Source organism: Diaporthe amygdali, assembly GCF_026229845.1.
Source record: "Diaporthe amygdali strain CAA958 chromosome Unknown NODE_8_length_1307975_cov_65_857355, whole genome shotgun sequence".
Classification (NCBI taxonomy): Eukaryota; Fungi; Ascomycota; class Sordariomycetes; order Diaporthales; family Diaporthaceae; genus Diaporthe; species Diaporthe amygdali.
Window position 1 is genome coordinate 52,696 of NW_026517028.1, and position 20,423 is coordinate 73,118.

General features: G+C 51.3%; 6 protein-coding genes across 6 annotated transcripts; 3 read left to right on the forward strand and 3 right to left on the reverse strand.

Moving 5' to 3' along the window:
• Window positions 1-1,139: 1,139 nt before the first annotated feature.
• On the reverse strand, window positions 1,140-3,092 carry J7T55_013238 (cytochrome P450; the record flags this gene model as incomplete). Its single annotated transcript, XM_053141013.1, has 1 exon — window positions 1,140-3,092. The coding sequence occupies one exon, from the start codon at window positions 3,090-3,092 to the stop codon at window positions 1,140-1,142; it is 1,953 nt and encodes a 650-aa protein (XP_052995581.1).
• Window positions 3,093-4,073: 981 nt separating this feature from the next.
• J7T55_013239 (putidaredoxin reductase) lies at window positions 4,074-6,774 on the reverse strand (the record flags this gene model as incomplete). The annotated part of the gene is made up of 4 exons (XM_053141014.1): window positions 4,074-5,494; window positions 5,571-5,933; window positions 6,130-6,291; window positions 6,585-6,774. 4 exons carry the CDS (start codon window positions 6,772-6,774, stop codon window positions 4,074-4,076), a joined length of 2,136 nt encoding a protein of 711 aa, XP_052995582.1.
• A 2,492-nt stretch (window positions 6,775-9,266) lies between these two features.
• On the forward strand, window positions 9,267-10,143 carry J7T55_013240 (uncharacterized protein; the record flags this gene model as incomplete). The annotated part of the gene is made up of 5 exons (XM_053141015.1): window positions 9,267-9,525; window positions 9,630-9,695; window positions 9,762-9,864; window positions 9,956-10,071; window positions 10,133-10,143. 5 exons carry the CDS (start codon window positions 9,267-9,269, stop codon window positions 10,141-10,143), a joined length of 555 nt encoding a protein of 184 aa, XP_052995583.1.
• An 895-nt stretch (window positions 10,144-11,038) lies between these two features.
• J7T55_013241 (uncharacterized protein) lies at window positions 11,039-13,074 on the forward strand (the record flags this gene model as incomplete). Its single annotated transcript, XM_053141016.1, has 3 exons — window positions 11,039-11,139; window positions 11,204-11,248; window positions 11,301-13,074. 3 exons carry the CDS (start codon window positions 11,039-11,041, stop codon window positions 13,072-13,074), a joined length of 1,920 nt encoding a protein of 639 aa, XP_052995584.1.
• Window positions 13,075-13,965: 891 nt separating this feature from the next.
• J7T55_013242 (uncharacterized protein) lies at window positions 13,966-14,793 on the forward strand (the record flags this gene model as incomplete). The annotated part of the gene is made up of 1 exon (XM_053141017.1): window positions 13,966-14,793. The coding sequence occupies one exon, from the start codon at window positions 13,966-13,968 to the stop codon at window positions 14,791-14,793; it is 828 nt and encodes a 275-aa protein (XP_052995585.1).
• An 843-nt stretch (window positions 14,794-15,636) lies between these two features.
• Window positions 15,637-18,459, reverse strand: J7T55_013243 (uncharacterized protein; the record flags this gene model as incomplete). The annotated part of the gene is made up of 2 exons (XM_053141019.1): window positions 15,637-17,874; window positions 18,286-18,459. The coding sequence occupies 2 exons, from the start codon at window positions 18,457-18,459 to the stop codon at window positions 15,637-15,639; spliced, it is 2,412 nt and encodes an 803-aa protein (XP_052995586.1).
• Window positions 18,460-20,423: the final 1,964 nt, after the last annotated feature.

Genomic DNA, 20,423 nt, shown 5'->3' on the forward strand with positions numbered 1-20,423 from the left:
TCTCACCTTGGCTCCCTTCAGCGGGACGCATGTCACCCAGTAGTGGCAACAGGACAACCAGTTTGGCAGCTGCAAGCTGCCGTTTCCGCTTTTACCAAGCCATGTGTCATCTCATCCTGGGCTGAACGGAGGCTCGGCAATTCGATTTTCGGTGTCAAAAGTCGAAATGTTTGATGGGTTTTGAGACTTGCATTGTGGTGGCAGACTGTGTGGCGTATGACGGACATGGAGCGTCATTGTGTTGACAGAGCCAAGGGGCGGTTAGACTAGGTCGGATCTACCTCCAATAGGCACATTCAACGTCATAGACTTTACGCGTACCGCCCGCAGACACAAAGAGCCTCACCACATCAGGATCCCAAAACAGCCGCTGCAAAAAAAAAAAAAGTACATGTTGCAGGATGTAACGGTTGACCTAGTCTACCTTAATTTTAAGCTTGACAGACACTTGCCAGTTGGAATCTAGGCCCTTCCCGGATCACTTGGTCCGGCTACAGCGGACCTACAGCAATTTTTGGCTGGCTCCTCCAGCCTGCCACGCCCCAGATTTGTCGCAACCCTTGCGGGGAAACCATTTCCCAGTGAACAGTAGTCTATCTCTGCTGAGAAATCTCACAGTGGAGAGTTGCATTTGGGGAGAATCGTCGACGACATTGTTCACAGTTGTTCCCAAGCATTTGTGACACCGACCCCGGCCAGATCAAAATCCCTTGATATTCAGCCTGCATTGTTGAATGTGCTTGTCAATGACTTCGCCGGTTCTACCTTTGTTTTCCCAGACAGCTTTGCATTACGTATGGGTCTTTAGTACAGTGTTACCAACTACCGGTCCATAGTAGTGGTGTTGTCGACATCCAGATCCAAGGGATTCAATCCTCATCCCCTAGAGTCAAGTGACAAGATGGGACTAACGAAAAGGTCAAACGAGATCAAGCCAGAAAGAGACAAGCGTCTCACCAGTCGACTATAACCTCACTTTGTCATATATGGTTCTTGTTCGTGACTCGGCCTGCCTCGAGTGGCCTTCCGAGATGCGATGAGTCTGTCCAACTCAGCACACCACTATCTCATTGAATCTTTCCAGAGCACAGCGAGCTCTGTCACTTCGGAATGAAGTTGCTTTTTCAAGACTCGGAAATTTACTGGCATCGCATCGAAGCCAGGGTATCACCCACAACCCTCAACCAGGGCTTGTCTTTCCGAGGCTGGAGATAGACGCACTCCGCCAATTGTGCCTTGGACAATTTGAACGTGATGTACGCATCAATGAGGACCCTGCCAATCCCATCACCTTCGTCCTCACAGCCCTCTTTGGATGATCGCTCCCGATCCATTGTGGCCCGGTCCTCATCGGGGAAGAGCTCAGTCCACCTTCTATACTCTTCCCGATCTTGTTTCTCCACGGTTTGACGATGAACTTCTGCTCGATCTGTCAACCTGAAGTCGAAGCACAGCAGTAAGAGAGCAATGGACATCGACAGTGAGTGCGATGCTAGTGATGAGCCGGGGCAGATTCGCCTGCCGAAGCCGAAGGCAAAGTTTGCGTGTGTGTGGTCGAGAGAAAGTCCAGAAGGCAAAGACTTATGGACTCCCGAAGGAGATTTCTGATCAGTGTCAGGAGTCATCCATCGGTCTGGGTTGAAACGCCACGGGTCTGGGTAACGGTCTTGATCGTGATGTAAGCCGTAAGTATTGGCCAGCACGGTAGTTCCAGGTGGTACGGTCAGCTGGATTGTATCACCAACGCCATCGCACTCGAGGCTCAGAGTCTGTGGCACTGGTTTCGTGGGCGTGTGTCCTACTCCAGAGCTGCCAGTTGGAGTCAATCTCAAGGCCTCCTTCACCACGGCGCTGAGGTACGGCAGGTGTTGCAAATCCAAAAAGGTTGGAACTGAGTCCTCTTTGCATTTCTTACTGTTCATATACTCTTCGATCTCTGCCTGTGCTCGTCTTATTGCTTCCGGGTAGCATGCTGCGGCAAGCAGGAAGGTGTTCAGGGTCATGGCCGTGGTTTCCGTGCCGGCCTCGAATATTCCAGCCGCAAGATACGCGATGTCCCCTCGATCCAGCTGGAACTGCTCTGCATTTCGGAGGAGCTCGGCAGCAGCGGATTCTCCGGGCGTTATCACGACATCTCCGGCCTGCTGCGGAAACCTCTTGCGATTTGATCTCTTGTTGCTTTCATTTCCATCTAGTCTGGTCTCCACACCACGAAGTAAACCTTCAAATAATGTCATCTCGAAGAGATGATCTGAGGTCAGCTTCCTCTTCCACGGTGAAGTAAAGACAGGAAACTTGTCCAGCAGAGGCAAGTCCTCAACCCAGTATTTCCCGGGGGTGAAAGCGCTCGCAATATTTTGGAAACATGTCTGCAAGTCTTTCAAGATGGGATCACCCGGTGTCTCCACTCTTCGGGAATAAGTGATCTGCATCACACTTGAAGCCGTAAACCGCGAGATTTCGTCTAATAGGGTAGGTTCGGACGGGTTATGCGGCTTTCCCAGCTCGCGGATCCGCAGTACCATGATCATGGCTTCATGGCGCAATGCCTTGGCCCACCTATTGCTGATCTTCTCTTTCGTTAAGAGCGAGGTAAAAGCTCGGCGATGTCGTAGCCAATCTGGGCCGTATGGCTGTAGGACAATCCTCCGCCCACGACTGAGATACTTCCCGGCTGCAATCGAAGGCCTGCGAGAGGCACATGCTCCGAGAAGACCTTTCAGCACACGTTCATTCTTGGATAACGAATTGACGAGAATAGTGGTGTCTGTAGAGTCCCTGGTCCGATAGAACCAGCTGTCCATACACCGCCCGAGCTTGGCCAGTAGTGTGGTGGAATGGTGTCTGATAAGGACGACGGGTCCGTACACGTAGGACAGCCTAAGGTTGAACCTGGCCTCATACTGCGGCCATTTCTTCCTTCCGTAGTATAGCTGGGTTCCATCGATTTCGGGGACTAGCCCGTCTCGCGGCCCGAAACCTTGGCTCGACCAATCCCTTCTCAGCCAGGATGCATATCGGCTCGCAAGTAGGAGGCACGCGACTGCGAGTAGCATAAGGAGCCCATTGTTGATATCGTTTGCTTCAATCATCTTCATTATAGATGATTGTGCATCGCAGACTCAGGTCTCGAGCTGACTCTTCTTTTGGAGTACAATTAGAGTTTTAGAGTTCAAGCCATCTGAAGTCGGATTCCAAATGAGTTGGCTCTGATTGGTCGCTAATAGGGTTACGCTTGCCTGTAGTCTTACTTCCACGTCGTTCAAATGTTTTGCTAAATGTAATGGTCTTGGAACGTCATGTCTCATTGCAGCCGGACACTCATGTGCCTTTTTCTGCAGGGATTGCTGGAATGGCTCGGATTGTAAATTGGTCTTTGTGCCGATGGGTACATCGCACGGTATGGGATGACATTCATGTATTGGAAGTGGATACAACCGGAAGTACCACCGACCGTTGAGTTGTTGAATCTTTCCCAACTGCGATCATTTTGTATTTACATAGTGGCAGCGATATGGCCTCAGCAGATACTCAAACAAGCAGGAAGTCTTGAGTGAAAACCAGTCACAGTCTACACATCTTGAAATTTCAAGCTAGTCGCCCTTCTCGGGCGAGTTGTAGACAAAGACATGGAGGTGGAGCTGCGAGTGAGTTTGAAAGAGTAAAGTAGAAGACTCAAATATAGGTGGCACGCAACATTTGAAGAAGGTAGCGAGCCGTGGGACCTACTTCTAATCAGTAGGAGGGCTGTTCGAGGCCTGAAGGCGTGGTTCGGACATCGGTGACTAACTGCTAATGTTCAGGCCGATTCACAGAGCTCGGTGAGCCTTGAGTCGTCTCGCGTGTAGTGAGAGGCTAACAACATTGAAGAGGTCGAAGAATCCATATTACTAAAGGAACTACTTTGTGTATCCGTACAAACGCCTGTGCGTCATCGTTGTCATCATCATCTTTCTCAATACTACGGAAGCTGCCAGGAACCCCGTTTCCACACCCAGTATCACTGCGACGAAGACCCAGCACACAGTACCATCAGGCGGCTACTAGCCTAGGCCGCCAGCATATTGGGGGCTCTACTCCGGGGGTCCGAGACTGACCGGATCCAGTCCTTCCTTCAGCTGCGACTTGCTGGGCATCTTGCCAAGGGCCATCAGTTCTGCGCTCTGCGACATGACAGGGTCCTTGCCCATGCTGGCAACTGCAACTACTGTCTCACCCTTGGTGTAGAAGGCAGCCCACTTGCCCTCGTCCAGGCTGCCTTGGAACACCACGTCATCGTAACCAGCGATAGTGTTTCCACAGTAGCGGAGCTGGGCTGTCAATGCGCTCCAGAAGACGGGCGTAAATGGTGCAGACTTCCTTGTAGGCGCGACAATGTGGCCAGCAGCAGTCCGCCCGGCGTTCTGCGCTACGTTCCAGTGCTCAATGCGGACGTATTTGCCCTCTCCTCCGGGGCCATGGTAAGGGTAGCTCGCAATATCACCGATTGCGTACACATCCTTCAGCCCCACAACGCTGAAGTTCTCGTCTGTCTTAAGACTTCCATCCTCTTCGAGCTTAACAATCGTGTTGTCCTTCAGGAATTGGGTACTGGGAGCAACGCCGACACCAAGCACAACAAGATCTGCGTCGAGGCGAGTGCCATCTTTCAGAAGAATGGCGCCAACCTTGGAAGGGTCGGATGTCGAAGGCTCGGCCTTGTCAACACCAGCGTTCATGTGGAACTTGATGCCCTTGCCTTCAAAGGCCTTCTGAAGGGTACTTCCGACTTTGGTTCCCAATATACGCTCTAGAGGCGCACCCTCCATTCCAATGACATGTACTTCGTTGTCTGCAGCGGTGGCGTTGGCGAATTCCATACCGATAAATGAGCTGCCGACCACAACAATTTTCTTGCCCTTGTCACCGATAGCGTCCACGATTTGCTTCGTATCATGTACGTTTCTCAACGTGAAGATGTTGCCCAAAACCTTGAAGCCTTGCAGAGGCAGCGACTTGGCTGTACCACCAGTGGCCAAAATGAGCTTGCTGTAGGTGTAGTTTCCGCCAACCTTGGTTGCCACCGACTTGTTCGCAAAATTGACTCCTGTGACCTCGTCGTCAATGACTTCCACGCTGCCGCTGTCGAAGAACTCCTTGTCACGCCACTCAACCTTGCTCGCATCGGTGATCAGGGCTTTGGACAGCTTGGTGCGGTCAATTGGCAGATAGCCTTCGTTGGAGATCAGAGTGATTGGGCCTTGGAAGCCATTTGTACGGAGACCCTCGATCGCACCGATGGCGCCTGAGCCACCGCCGACCACGAGGACTCTATTTTCCACCGAGGCAGTCTGAACCTTGCACTTGATGTTGGGCTTGCGACGGCCAGCTTTGACGGTGGCTTCCTCGCCGGAAATGTAGACGGAACCATCGTCTTTTTGGGTGACCTTGAAGACGGGGAGGGAATCGAGGGCGGGAGCATCTTCGACGTCGCCGGTCTTGGCGTTGAAGCAAGCTGGGAGAAGGTATTGCAGTAAGTATCTGGCTCTTATGGTAATTTGGTAGACACAAAACATGCGAACAGTGCTAACCTCCGTGCCAGGGGCAAGTGAGACGGCCATTTGTGGTCAGAATTCCGTTGACTAGAGGAGCGCCATAATGGGTACACTTTGCACCGACAGCTTGGACCTTGGTGCCGTCGTTGAGGAGGAGGACCTTGGTGTCGAGGCCCTCAACCTCGACTTCCTGCTTGGCGCCCGGCTTGAGGTCGAGCGAAGTGACGCCCTTGAGCTTATATTCCTGGGCCATTGCAACTGAAGTGCCGAAATGGGCAGTGGGCAGTGGTCTTCTTACGAGGATAGCTGCAGTATGGTTGCTGAACAAGGGCTTGACGACTCTGTAGAGGGAGTTTGGTCTGGGCCTGAAGATGGTGGGATTCATGAAGCTTGATTCCCCTGGTGGAAGAGGGAGAAGGGAGCAGTAACAGCAGGCGGTTGAGGGAGGGGGTCGGGTCAATGAGGCATCAGCATCTGTCGGCACCCTGCAGGCGATAAGACGTCAAGCACAAGCACGCAACCAGACCAGCTGTCTACCGTTACAGATTCAACCGTCCGTCTGCCTGTCTCAGCCATCCCGCCGTCCCCAACCTACCTGAATCAACTGGGATGTTGCTCTGAAGGAGGAGCACTTGTAATGTGCGAGCTGTGACTGGTCGAAGCTCTCCCTGGCGTGTCAATGACGGCATGACCATCCGCCCGTAAGCTCCGCCAGCCCCGCATAATGGTGGGGTGTCCGGGAACCCATACGTAGGTGCTGTGTCACTGTCAGCAGCTGGCCATTGGACTGCGTCAGTTAAGCTCTGAAGCTTGGAGAAGCTCTAAACTACAATGGGAACGTTGTCAAGCACACAGCGACCCAGGCAGCCCACAATGGTCCACCTAATACACTTTACAAGATGAACTGATATGGCAAGTCCAACGTGGAACAATGAAGATGTCGGACAGTCACTCACTATAAACATCAGCATGGCATACGGCTCAATTACCTGGCTGTTGTGAAGATGCCCCCAAATGTAGAACGCCTTCACTCCGCCCGTCACCACTAACTCAAATACCAGAGCTTCAGATACTTTATCCAGCAGTCTTTATCGAAACTAGTCAGACCGTGGACGACACCTCTGATGCTCGAGTCACAATGCCTGATCAATTGGCCGATGCACAGTCTCAAAATGTCCTTAAGAGGGCATAGTGTCGACCTTGTATTTTGTGGCCTCAACCAAAATGTGCCAGCATACATGGTGGCTCTGCTCCAGATCACACCATTCTGCTGTGATGCTAAGTATTGCCTACTGAGCGCATGTATTTGTGTCAACTTGATCCATATTTGGAGGGAGCCGTGAGGTAAAGGTGATTTTCCAGCGCGTTTTGTCACTCACTTTGATGTCACCTTCAGCTAAGGTCGAAACCCGGGTCTTCTCCTGGCTTAAAGCACCAGGGTACACCGACAGTGCCATATGAAAATGAGAGAGGAGAGTCTATCTTGCGTCATTCCAGGAAGCCTTAACAGTGTCGATTGCCTCAGCATCATCAAATTGGCCCTCGATATATTTTCGGAGTCCCTGCAGCCGCCAGACGCTTACTTGGAGGACTGTAGCCGTGAATAAAATGTGTACCGGTGGAAAACTGATCGTGGGAGTCCGTAAACCTCACACTGAGGACTGAAATCTCTAAGCCTATTTCACCGTAGAGGTATTCGCATGAGGGATAACGCTGTCATTTCGTAGTGTTTCATAGAAGTCGTAGCACAAGGGTGCTCGAAGGCGTTCTAGGCCGTCTTCGGCCTTCTCTGGTTGCAGCGAAATATGGATGGCAATATAAACCATGAATCTAGTAATTGAGCCCTACCCGGAGAGAAAGGCATAAACAGCCAGGACGAGGTCAGTGATCGTGAATCGATCTGGCCCGTATTAGTATCCGGGACAACGGTCTTAGTGAGACTCTGTGTGACCTTCCAGGATGTTGGGTTTACATTCTCCGAGACCTTTCTTTGAGGCGCATTCAATCTAGCATTCAGTTTTGGGAGACTGTTCTTTCACTGCAAATATGGTTTATTTCGGAAATTTGGCGGAGCTTCCGCCAAGGAAAATTTCCGAAGCCGAATTGTGGTCACCAGCGAGAGGTCGGGATCTTTGGCTGGTATTTGGCGATATTCTCAAGATGTAGCTGGTTTGCAATCCTTCATACAGTCATTCATCTCTATGACTCCTGAGAAAACTTAGTAATGTAAGGTCACATGCAATCAAGTCCTGACTATGTAGTACAAATGCCCAGCCTGCTTTCGCCGAGCAGGAAACATGGTGAATTAATTAGCCATGAACCTCCTACTAGTGTATCTCAGTCTGCTCATTTAGTAGGCCAATATCACAGTGAGAACAGCATGACAAGCTGTACCGAGAACGTGGAGGTCATCTGCACATAATTGAATGTACTAGCAGAAAAGTTCCAGGCACAAAATGAGCATCCAACAGTACATCACTTGTGTGTACTAGTTAGGCACTATATCAGTTCTCTTAAGTAACGAGCATGCAGCAAAAAAAAAAAAAAAATTATCCGGGAGTTATAATTCGACGCATCATTTAGAAGTGCCTTATAAGATTGATTGACGACTCGAGGTCTTTGTTGATCATCCGACTCATGATGAAGTCCAGGGTGGACCGAGATATCATTCTTCTCATGACCTAAGTAGCGAAGATGATCAACCTTGTGACTCTTTAGTCTTTGAAGGCGGTGGCTCTGATACCACATACAAGTGACTCCGCATTTTATACCTTGAAAGTTCTTTTAAAGTTGGGGACAAAAATAGATTGAGCCCCTTCAAAATCCTGACTGTCACACCACAGGAGTTGTGAGTGTCCCTTGATACTGTCTCTTTCGGCGACTACTTTATGACAATCACGCTAGCGTCCCCAGTTTCTGAATCCGACACTCAATGAAGCCTTCCTTAGCAATGATGCTGCGAAACTTATTAGGTTTCTCAAAAAAGTTCTGTGTCGAAGGCCCACGCCTAGCATTCTGAAGAATATAAAGGAGCAACTGGCAATCACCATTGCTATTATAAATTTGCGGCTGTAAAAAATATTCCTGAAGGCAAGTTGACGGCCAACACCTCCCCCATGAGTATCAGAAATAATTCCCCAAAAGGGGTCCCATGCCGATCCATCGCATAATAGCTCGCCTGATTCTGGTAGGCCAAGGAAGCCAAAATGAATGTGTGTGGCACGATTCAGGAGGGTTTCCATTAAGCTTCATTTGCTGCCAGGGCCTCAATAAAGGATCGGATGAACCGGAGGGTAGCACAAGCAGTGGAAACGATCAATAGGAATATGAGATGCTCCTCGTGATGAGCCAATAATATACCCAAAGAACTCAATCGCGTGTAAAACTCCACAATGCCTTGACGAGCAAATTATTCATGCAACCGAGTTCTTCGACGGCTTGGAGAGGGGATAACCTTCACGACGGCTTGAACCATCACGGGGAACTGAAATCTTGCGGATACCGGGGCCGCTACCCAGTTCAGCAGGTAGCAACGAACAAGCATGCCCATTTGACCGAGAGATCGCGAGAGTGTATATTGAAGTCTTGGGAGCCTGTGCGGCTGGCTACCCGCCATGGCCTGGCTATAAAGGCCGTCCATGTGCTCCCATCGATCCATCCATGAGGAGCATATCAGCAGTTCTCATTGCATAGACATTCATTCCAGAAAACGTCTGCCTACAAAAAGCCACCATGCAGACCAACACATTCTTTTCAGCCGCGCTAGCTGCGCTGTCAATCTCCCTGTCCAATGCCCTGCCTACAATCCAAGAAAACTCTCTTGTCCCACTCGGAGATCCCCTCAAGACGAACCATCCAGAGGCTTACAGCGCGTTCTTGACGGCTCCGCTGATCACCTTCGACACAGCTGTAAGCAGGCGCCAGGATGTTCCTGCTGATTCGACGCCCGACCCTAATCGTCCCGTTGTCACGCCTCCTTACATCTTCGTCCGTCAGTATAACCCTTTCCCGGCTACTATTGCCTATTCGTCTTTCATTATAATCTTCCAGAATGCCTCAGGCCAGGTTCCGTAGCAGGTGACTAACGCATAGCAGTTCAATGTGACATAGCTGGTTTCCGTGGGAACTGTCTGTCTTTCGGGGCACCGCCGGGAGAGTGCGGTAAGCAATACACTGGCAGTCATAACTTGTCTATCGACAATTGAGCTGACGAGAACCGGGACAAAGTCAACTACAGCAGCTTCAACGGCACCCAAGCATTTCTCGACGAGTATGAGAACAAGACTTCCTCGCTAAGCACAAATACTGGTGGCAACTGCCAGTTTTACAAGTCAGTAGAGTGGCTCTTCCAAGTGATCATCAATGCTTTCAGCGCATTGTCGCAGGTACAAGCTAGAGACTATGAACTGACAGATACCCAGGTTCATTGACTGCAATAACAAGGGCGACGACCGAGGTGTCACGTTGGATTACAACTACGATCTCTCAGTGGTGACTGATGATTACGGCGGTGATTACGACAACCAGATTAGTTCCTGTAAGACACTTCCGTGATTGAAATATTGGGAAAGAAACATGGGCTGACACGCGCACCATAGGGAGATGCTGAAGCCGTGAGCCACGCCTACAGCTCGTCAAGCAGACCGTTGGTGTTATCGTCAATTTCTGAGCTTCAGGATTCGACAACTTCCATTCTTCCATTCATGATTTCTACTTCAGCTGCCAGTGTGGTGAGTGTGGTACACATCGGAGCTGTGCAGCCGTATGTATATCAATATGACTCGATGCAGGAGGATACCTTCAGTTTTATTTCGGGCATTAGGAAAGATGATCTATGGTTGCGTTTGCATGAATGAGTCTTGATGCTTCCACTGAGATAGCGGTTGACTTGCATGCTCTCACACTATATTACAAAATAAATCAACAAAATCTTTCATTTGAGTGCCTATTCAAACTCGTTTGCCATCCTCAAACTGTTGCCCTGGTCAATGAACAAACAAAATAAGCACTAGTCTGTTTATCTTGGTTGCTCAGAACAGCCAGCTTCGATCGTCGGTTTGCATGGACAAAGTATTGGCGGATCAAGGCGTAAGCACTGGAGGCTGCCTTCCGGACGGCAGTGTACCGCAACCCTGTAGGCCAATTTTAGTGCCGCTTCTCACTTTCGACTGGCACCGCGCACCAGCCCAGAGGCGCAGCGAATAAGCTGACGTCTCACCAGAACGCAATTTTCTTCTCTGCTTCTTAATTTTTTTTTTTTCATTCTCACCTTAGCTATATCCTAAGGCCTAAAGAACGAGTGAACACGGCAGAATCTTGCACACACCGCAAGCAACTCCTAAAGTCGTCTGAGACTAACTTCACAGGGCTGCTTGTTTTGATTTACACGGCCCCCCTGAGTCTGCTGGCCGTATTTTGTTAGCTCCTTACTAGCATCACTCCAAGTTTCGCCTTGGACCTCTCTCTGCTGCTCGAGGATGTCTTCAATCAGACAAGGAATTGAAATGGACAATTATGGTTCAGACGGCAGTACCGATGGCAGTAAAAATCGTCCAGACAAATCCAAGTCCAGAACGCGGACAAAAACTGGCTGCATCACCTGCAGGTGCGTACTTCCTTAGAGGCTTGGTGAAGTAGACAGAGTACGGCTGCGCTAACGAGGATTACAGGATACGTCGCGTGAAGTGTGATGAGGCCCGACCTAAATGCAACAGGTGAGTCCTGTGATTATCAATGAAATTATTATATCGATTGACATTGTTTCAGATGTATTCAGTCCAAGCGCGAGTGCGATGGCTACCTCCCTGCGCAGGCTCAGCAAGGGGGTCTTTCAGGTCATGCCATGGAACGAGGGAGCCCGTCAGTCCAGCATCTTTCCCGCCGTGCACTCACACTCGCCGTCCGCCAGCTCAATTATGTTGGGCCGGTATCACGCGTCCTAGCAACTGGTCCTCAAGTACCAGGGGACGCCGTGTCCTGCTTCGACTTCTTCCGCTTCCGTGTGGGTTCCGTGGCCCCGACGGCAAGATACGATCCCTTGGGCAACCAGCACGGATTCTGGGACCGCACTCTGCTACAAACTGCCCACGTGGAGCCGGCAGTATGGCACGCTGTAGCAGCACTCGGTGCACTTCAGCGAAAATGGGAGGTTGTGTCTCGGCTTTCTCAAGACTCTTTCTCCCAAAATGAGGGGGGATACAGCGACAGCGGATCGTCAGTCGACAGAGATACTGGCAAGTTTGAAGACGCAGATCAAAAAACATCGCAAATGGACTCGATCTCAGTCCAATTGGCTAGCCAAGCTAGCAAAAGCTATATCCAAGCTTTGAAGATCTCCAGCTCTATCACCGACGTCAACGCTATACTAGTCCTCAGTATTGCGTTGGCTGCAGTCTCTAATCTCACGGGGAAATGGGTTGATAGCCAAGTCCACATTCTCGCAGCAGCCAAGCTCGTTGATCAACTTGCAGACGAAGCCAAAGGAAGACCGGTCTCAGAACTGAATATCAACGACGCGGCTGATAGTCTGGCGGGACTGGATCTACAATGGCTAACTTTCCAAACTTCACAAGCACCTTACCCATATCTCAAAAACCAGCTACTTGGCCATGCGCTAAGGAGGGCCAAAGAGATCAAGAGCCTTACACATGCCCATGATTTACTGATGGGCATTATGAGGCAGATTTGGCTTGAAGCAGGCAGTCCCGACACAGAGCAGCCCAACAATGATAATGCTCACCAAAGTGACATCAATATATTGGCAGACTTGGCGGAGTGGGAACAGAAGATGCTTCAATTCTTAAGTCGTACCAATGTAAAGGAGCCGAGCCCAACCCTAATCTTCCTCAAGATCTGCCACACAACAGTCCATCTCATTATACTCGCCGGCATCACAAAACCGGATTATAACGAGCTATCCTGGGATGCCCATCTTGCTTATTTTGAGCGCATTATCGCGCTAAGCGCTCTTTACATTCAGTCAGAGGTCTACAAGAATCCACTTCTCCCGTCGGTGGTTTCTCTGGACGGCCCAGGAATAATTATGTCACTCTGGCTAGTCATCTTCCGCTGCCGTCATCCCCTTTTACGAAGACGGGCCCTTGGGCTCCTTCGCGCTTCAAGAAGGCAGGAGGGCGTATGGATGAGCACAAGCGCGGCAGCCGTGGCACAGAGACTCGTCGAAGTCGAGGAGGCTGGGCTTGGAGGGACAATGGGCTCCTGGGGTCCTGTGTCAGAGCCCGCATTCTGTTCATTGGAGCCCGTCACATTGTTTGAGCAAGATTGGCTGAAGCAATTTGAAGCTGAGGATCTTGATCCGCGAACTTGGGTCTTGGGAGCGGGGAGTTGGACGGCCAGAACGAGCTGGGATTTGCCTGCAGCGGATCTGATTCCACTGGAGAAGCGGATCATAGAGATCTGGACATTCGCTCAGCCTTACGATCCTAGGAAGGGGAAATCTGAGGCCGAAATCACACTTTACTTCGTGGATCCCGACATGCCAGGCAACGTAAAGCAGCAAATCATCTCAGTCAATTTTTGACACGAAACCGAGTGTACAATCCCCTGAGGACTCCTAGGTAGCTTATTTAGCTACATCTGAGCTATGGACTAAGTTTAATTCCAACATAGGAAACGGATTCAGACTACGAGTTCAACTTCACAAGCTGATCAATCAATGGTTGGCCGGGCTCAACCCCTGCCACTAAATTTGAGCGCCTCCTCAGATTATAGGACCCATCAAGGAAGAGTGTACCCTGCTTCGATGTATGACCCGGGCTTTCTGCGTCGCAAAAATCCATCTGAAGTTGACCTTTCATGACGACCATATACTATGCCGATTACATAGCGAAGCTGACGCGGTATGAGGAGGCTAGAATCTGGGGCAGTACGATCCCTGTCCACAGCCTAGTCGGTGTCTCTATCGAAAGATCATTTACTAAATATAGATATTGGACAATCAATAGTATAAGGCGCAGAAAGCTATAATGAAATTCTCGAGAAAGACGCGGCTCGGGATAGCCATCGTTCGCTCCACGACCCCTTGGGACTGTATACAGGTGTTGTACACAATGCATTGTTGATCTAGTGTTGTTCAAATCACAATGGCATTGAAGTACAAAAATCTGATATTGACATAAGTAGACCTCGAAGGCGAGGTGAAGGTGGTTACGATGGAAACACTCTCGGATCTCTTCAAGGGACTTTGCTCAGCAAGAGTGTGCCAATAAGCCTGAACAAGTCCGAAATACTAGCATTCTGGAGGCTACCAGACATTGGTTCCAACAGTTCTTCTTGAGGAGAACCTTCTGTTTACTACACGGAGAGGCGACAAGGCCTGTCTACTAGCAGGATGGTCAAACATTACTACTATTTAGATGCCTCTTGTCCCGAAAACTTTGATGTTGTGTTCAAAAGAGCCCAGTCCTTTGCTATGAGGGCCTTAGAGCGCCTGAATGATCCAGAAGACGTGGAATTTGCGCACTTTTTCGAACTCATCTTCAAGACGACAACGACAGATGTGCAGCCGATGATGCGAAGCCCTAACTTCGAGCCATCCCCCGATTTTGACAGAGAAATTGAGCTCCGACCGCGACCAGTGGCTGCCCATGTCCGCCGGGACCTCTACGATTTTGCTAACAATTGGAACAGAACCAATTCAAGGGCGCACGCACAGGTCCGAATCCATTTCGCCGACATCGACCGTTACCAGCAGCAGACAGAGCAGATGTACTTTGACCCTATCAACTTCCTGATATTTTTTGCTGACAGCAAGGCAGACTTCGACAGACTCGTCAATGTCAGCACAGCACTAGTCACACATGAGCGACCTGTGGAGCTTCGACTCACCCCAGACAGCTATCAGCACCCTCAACGCTCAGTCGTCGACTTCACCCAGACGGCGAAAAACTTACAAATATCGTGGGAGGAGTGGGAAGCCCAGGACCTCGCCGGGGTCCACATAAACGAAGTGGCGGGTGATCTGATCGAGATCACCCTCATTCATGAGATCTTACATTGCAACGCTTACCGATTAGCAGACTTTCCCGACGAAAACGACGCAACATGTGGCTGGAGCATGCTCATGGGCTTGACAAAAGAACAATCATATCTATGTGCAGAGTCCATTGCTATGCTGTCTCTTGCCGCTGGTCTCGCTGACTTGAAGCCTGTCCACCTCCCAGAAGGACATGGGTACACTATCTCTCGCCAGGGAGAAGTAACAGTATACTCTGACTTGTCAGAGTGGACGGTGGTGTAAGTTCTGTGAGTACTGTAAAAGGTGGAACGATCGGACAATGATCGGAGCTAGTACCCATCAGACAGTGGCAGCAAAGTTGTCCTTACTTCGTAATGACATTCAAATTGACTTAACGGTCTCAATATAAACTATGCCCCATCGTGGACAAATACTTCTCTCTTCAATAGCGTCTAAATTGAAATTTGGTCCTAATTTGCAAAAGCAAGTCGGATATTTAACGTCGCATAATTAATATTATTATAACTCTAGTGCCACACGAAGATCCCACCTCTGCCAAATATCTCAGTCAAGAAATGACAAGTACTCAATATTCTTCTATTCAGACACAGCGCAGGAGTCTCTTCCCTCCCGCTGCCGCGTGGGGGTATCATGACAATTGACAGTCTAGTATACATGTAGGAGCACCAATACACTCAATCTGTGGACCTAACGTAGATTCCACTTCGATAGCAACACATCTCTTCTCATACAACTGAGATAAATAATACAGCTCCCATCAAGTAAACAAGCAAGCTCGGCCTCACCACCGAATCCATGAACTAAGCAGATCGGACAAGCAATACAGGGGGTGCGTATGTGGGTACAGATATTTACTCAATGAGGATTAATGCGAGTGTCGGGTGTAAAGACAATTCAAATAAACTCCGGTTCAATGCACCGTTTCGTTTCGCCGAGCAAATTGCACAGGAAACACCGCTACTTTTTATGCACGCTCAAAGGGAAAGAGACAAAGGAAATAGACAAGCCTGGTGTGGCTGGAGGATACAAGGGGCTCTCACGGCTCCAGTCAGTCACGAGTCGATAGGGCATCCGGGTCCCGCTTCGATACACCGAGGGGGCCAGCTAAAGGCCTTCCTCTTCCAGGATCTCCCGGAGCGCCTCGGTATCGACGACGTCGGGGACAACCTTGGCCTGAGGCCCTCGTCGTTGGTGATAAGCCAAGTACTCTTGGAAACCCGGGATGGCTCCAGGCTGGTTAATTCCAAAGGTGCGTGGTGAGAAGGCGAGCTCTTTGGGAGGCGGCTTTTTAGGAGTCTGAGAGCTGGACGCTCGGGGAACATCAATGACTGACGTAGCGGGTGACGAACCCGATGCAGGGTTCGGTGACATGCTCCTGCTTCTGTCAGATGTCGGTGTATTTGAGGCGCTATCGCCGCCTCTGCTGTTCGTGCTTGCCCATGGTCGCCAGCCTACAAGCTTTCCAAAGCCGGCGCCGGACGCTGATCGTTGAGGGACTTCTGGTGTGCTCGCAAGTGAGGATAAGGCGGCTGAAGCTGAAGCAGCGCGATCTCCAGCGCGGAAATTCGGATGGCTAAGCTTGTCCCGCAGGGTCATGCCGCCACTTCTCTCCTGTGTACTGCCTCTCGCGATTGTCGGTCGAGCAGTAACCGCACTTAATCCAATATCGGCCATTGCAGCACCAAGCGGTCGGAATGAAAGCTGACTCGGGCGGGCTTTCAGCGTGTGTATGTCAAGCCCTCCAGTGAGGGACATGATGGATTCAGACGATGCTGCGCGGTGCAAGCGAGGGCGCGTATTGGTGTGGTAGCAGTCGTCATAGCTGGGAGTAAGCGGCATGCTAGTCACGGCGTCGCCAGAATCCGTAGACCCTGCCGTCAGCTCTTCAGGTGATACTGCCGTTGTCGTGGACTCAGGACCGTCTTCGGACGTGGTCAGTATTGTAGGCACAGTGTCTCTGAGTTTTGAAGCGTTGCCGTTTTCATGGCGTCTGGCAACACTTTGATCGTCTTCTGGCAGACCGTCCAGGAAAAGGGGCCTTGGAACTGAGAACTTCCGTCTGGATGCATCCGATGGCTGCTTCTTGTGTCTGGTCCATACCGGCGATGTAGGATCAATGCTCGTGACCGGCGAGGTGGGATATGATGTGTCGTGGCCCGTCCTGTCGAACACGGAGCCTCGACGATTCGACACTGGAGAGCTGGGAACTGAGGAAGGTGCAAAATCCGATGGCTGCTCGGAGAAGACAGACCATCTCGTAGACGGAGCTGTGGATATCGAATCTCTGACAGAGTGTGATATGAGTGTAGGTGCACTGGGTGTGTGCGGCAATCGCCAGTGAGGTAGACCCGGGCTCGGCGGGGAGGAAGGCGCAAAGTTTCTTGACGGGTTAAAAATGTTGTGGGTCAGATTTTGCCGCTTCTTCTTGGGCTTCTTTGGCTCGACAGCCTTCGCGACGTGGTAATGATGATGTATGTGCAATTCCTGCGACACTGATGCCGTTGGCCGTGATTTCTGCTCAGACTGGGGTGATTTGGGCGACGTAGGCGACGGAGGCTCCATCTCGTCGGGATCCAGCTCTGCTCTCAGTGTGTTTGCTGCACTGGTCTCTCTGTCTTCCACAGGCTGGTGGAAGATGAGCTGCTCGCGCAGGTGTTGTATCTCGTCATTTGAATTCAGCAAGAGCTCGCGCAGCTCAGCCATGCCCACTTGCAAATTCGCGTTGTCCTGCAGAAGATCACGCACAAAGTGCGAGACCACCGTGCCTCCGTTGTTGCCTTCGCCCATCGTCTTCGCGGCAGCCGCGCCTTTCAGCCTTCCAGCGGCCGTGTTGAGATCCTTCTCCATGGAGCGTTGTTTCTCCATTCGAGCTAGCACCTCGGCGTGTCGTTGTCGCTCTTCGCAGGCCTCCCTTTCTATTTTTTCCAGCTTTTCCTGCAGATCTGAGATGCCTTTCTCTGCCCTGCGCCACCTCTGCATGGCCGATCTAGCCTCGCCCTCGGTTGTAACAAGAGTATTTCGTAGGGCGGCTTGCTCTGCTTCCAAATTGGCGAGTTGGTCTTCCATTTCAGTTGCTCGCGCTTCAGCGCCTTGCAACTTCCGGATCGCCTGTTCTGAACTTTGCAGAGTTGCCTCTAGGCTCCTTATTTGTGTCTCTGAATCGATGACAGAGTTGTTGTAGGATTCGAGCTGGTCGAGTAGCGCGCGGTTTTCCTGGATCGTCCTCGCGTTTTCAGCTTCCAATGTCCTCTTCTCTGTTTCGAGTTGCTCGATGCGCGACTGCATCTCGTATCGATCGCGCTCGGCCGAGGCCATGTATGCCTCGTGGCGCGCGAGAAGGGCCTGTAGAGCGAATGTCAGCGCTGGGAAGTCACAGACCTCCGAACGAGGTTGCACATCTTGGAGCACAGGAACATAGGTGTGATAGGAAGCCCTTGACGTTTCGGCAACGCCAAGGGCAAGAGGATATAATTGAGCGGACATTGGAAGGGAGTAGACCGAGTCAGGAATGCTTGTGTCTTGCCAGGAGGGCGGCAGAAGGTGTGCGCATGGAGAAGAGGAATGCAAGTTATATGCCAAGTGGTGCTATTTACAGGTCCCACGAAGACGACTGTGCCTTCTATGTGCTTCATCAAGTGCAAGCGGCTGAGACGACTCGACATGTACAACGTTGCTCAAAAAGCGCGACAATAGAACAAGCGGCAAGATTATGGTGGCTTGGCTTGGGGGCTGAAAGACTTCAAGGCTACGTACCTGGCCCAGCTTTGCGGCTGTATGGACATCCTTCTCAACGCTATCAAGAACAGAACAATTGTGCTTCAAGTAGACGCAGTCTGTGTTCCCGCAGCAGCACCGCAATGTGTCTGGCTGGCTGGCAGCGACCGCGAAGGTGTCCAGGTCCAGCCTCTCGGAATGAGGATCGGCCATGGTCGTTACAGGATGGTTGATGAGAGTTGGGGTTTGAGCAGAAGAGCGGGCGCTAAGAGATCGGGTGGGCAATCGAGGATGAAAGGCTGCGAATAGGCGAAAGACATGTCGATATGAAGTCGTGAGTTTGCGTTAAGTTGGAACAATCGTGGGCCGGTTGCAGTGGTATGTTGGTGATGGTTGCGCTGCGTATCAAAGGCAGGAAAGGATCGTGTGTCTCGGGTGGTAGCAGGTGAGTAGCGAGCAGTTCAGAGTCAGAAGTGATTGCCGCTGGCCGCACACTCACATGCCGTGAGTGGCGCTGGCGTTGAGGATTGGTCGTCTCCCCCAAGGCCGAGTCCAGTCCAGTCGAGAGCGTGCAGCAGCGCGATGTGGTCACGCACCGAGAGGGACGGCACGGGACACGGTCAGGAATCAGGAACAGGAAACAGGAACCAGGCACAACAAAGCCGTTGTTAGTCTGTTTCTGTCAGCCTGCAGAAACGGCAAACCTTGGAGGGCTAGGGACCTGGGCACGAGCCTGGGGTTCGCAGAGTCTTTTGTAGCTCCGCTAACAGCCGCTCCGCAAATTCGAGTGGGGGGCCCGATAGCCCCAGATAACGCACGACAAGCCCAACTCGACGGGAGATGCGAGCCAATTTCCACGTTGTTCCTGCGGTGAAGGGCTCGGTCTGCTGCAGAGATGAGCTGTCATTGCAGGCGAGCACTGAGCACTCTGCCTGCTCATCTGCTCATTACTGTTAGCTCATGTCTCCCCAGGAAGAGGAAGAAAAAATTTAGACGGCAGAACTAGAATTCAGTCGACGCGTGCTGGCTCTGTTCCAAGAAAAACACGTGAAATTAATTGATATTGATTGCTTAATTCTTAGCCTTCATCTCGTCAGTTGAGTCCAAGAACGCGACAATCAAGGAGCCCCCAGCGATAGTTGCTATTGTAAACAATCCTACCGATTGATCCCAGTCCGTCGTCAGATGACGGCATATCCTGGTGGGGTCCCAGGGAGGAGCATCCTTGCTGGCACTGCAGCTTGTTGGGATTCGACGACGACCTAACGGGCGAGGGCTCGACACCGAATCGAATTTGTCCATACCACCGGTGGATATCTAGACCTTGCCTAAGCAAAAGACTGCCTCCCGAGGGCCAGAACATCTCACCTGGTCCAGTCTATCTCAGCCTCAGCTGTTGTTTACGTTTGTTGCCCCAGCCAATGTGGGTTCCACATTGGGCTCTCACACCCCGACGAAACAGTGGTGTCTCGTCGAACCCACTTGCCACAACAGACCGAACAGCTGGCTAGTCACGACAGAGTCCATGTCACTGTGTATGGACGACAATGTCGAACATATCTGCTGAACATTTTAGCATGCATAATTGAGCCCTCAGGAGCCATGCATCCAACAACGATAAACTTCACTACGCTTCTACTTTGTCCCGGGGTTCCACTTGACAAGCCATGATCGTGGCCAGACAACTCGACAATACCCCCACCAGGTCGAGAAGGGATTTCAACCTCGGACTCGCGGAAGACCCAGCTGCAGAGCCGGACCCGTTCTTGTGTCTGGATTGCTAGTCTCTGGCTCGCTACCGACTGCCATGTCGTGTATACCGTGACTCCCCTCCAGGACAAGCAGTCGCGCCAGCCGCGTTGCCACGTGCTTTGTGACCGCTGCCCCGATCGTCGTGGGGATTCTAGCACTCACCCTTGCTGCCCGCCAGCTCTTCCACTGCTGTCTGCGCCCAGCTGAAACACAAGACCCTCCACCGAAGAGGGCCTTGGAACCACTGCACTGACCGGCTCTCCCCTGGCGCGTCTTGGCTGGACCTGACCGATGCTCCCTTCTCCATTCTGCAGTGGTCGACGGCGTCGAGCACCTCTTGCTCGCTCGCCCATGTTTTCACCCACACTCAAGCCACGGCCAACAAGCGCACTCCGGTTGTCTGTCGGTTATGGCTGTCTAGTAAA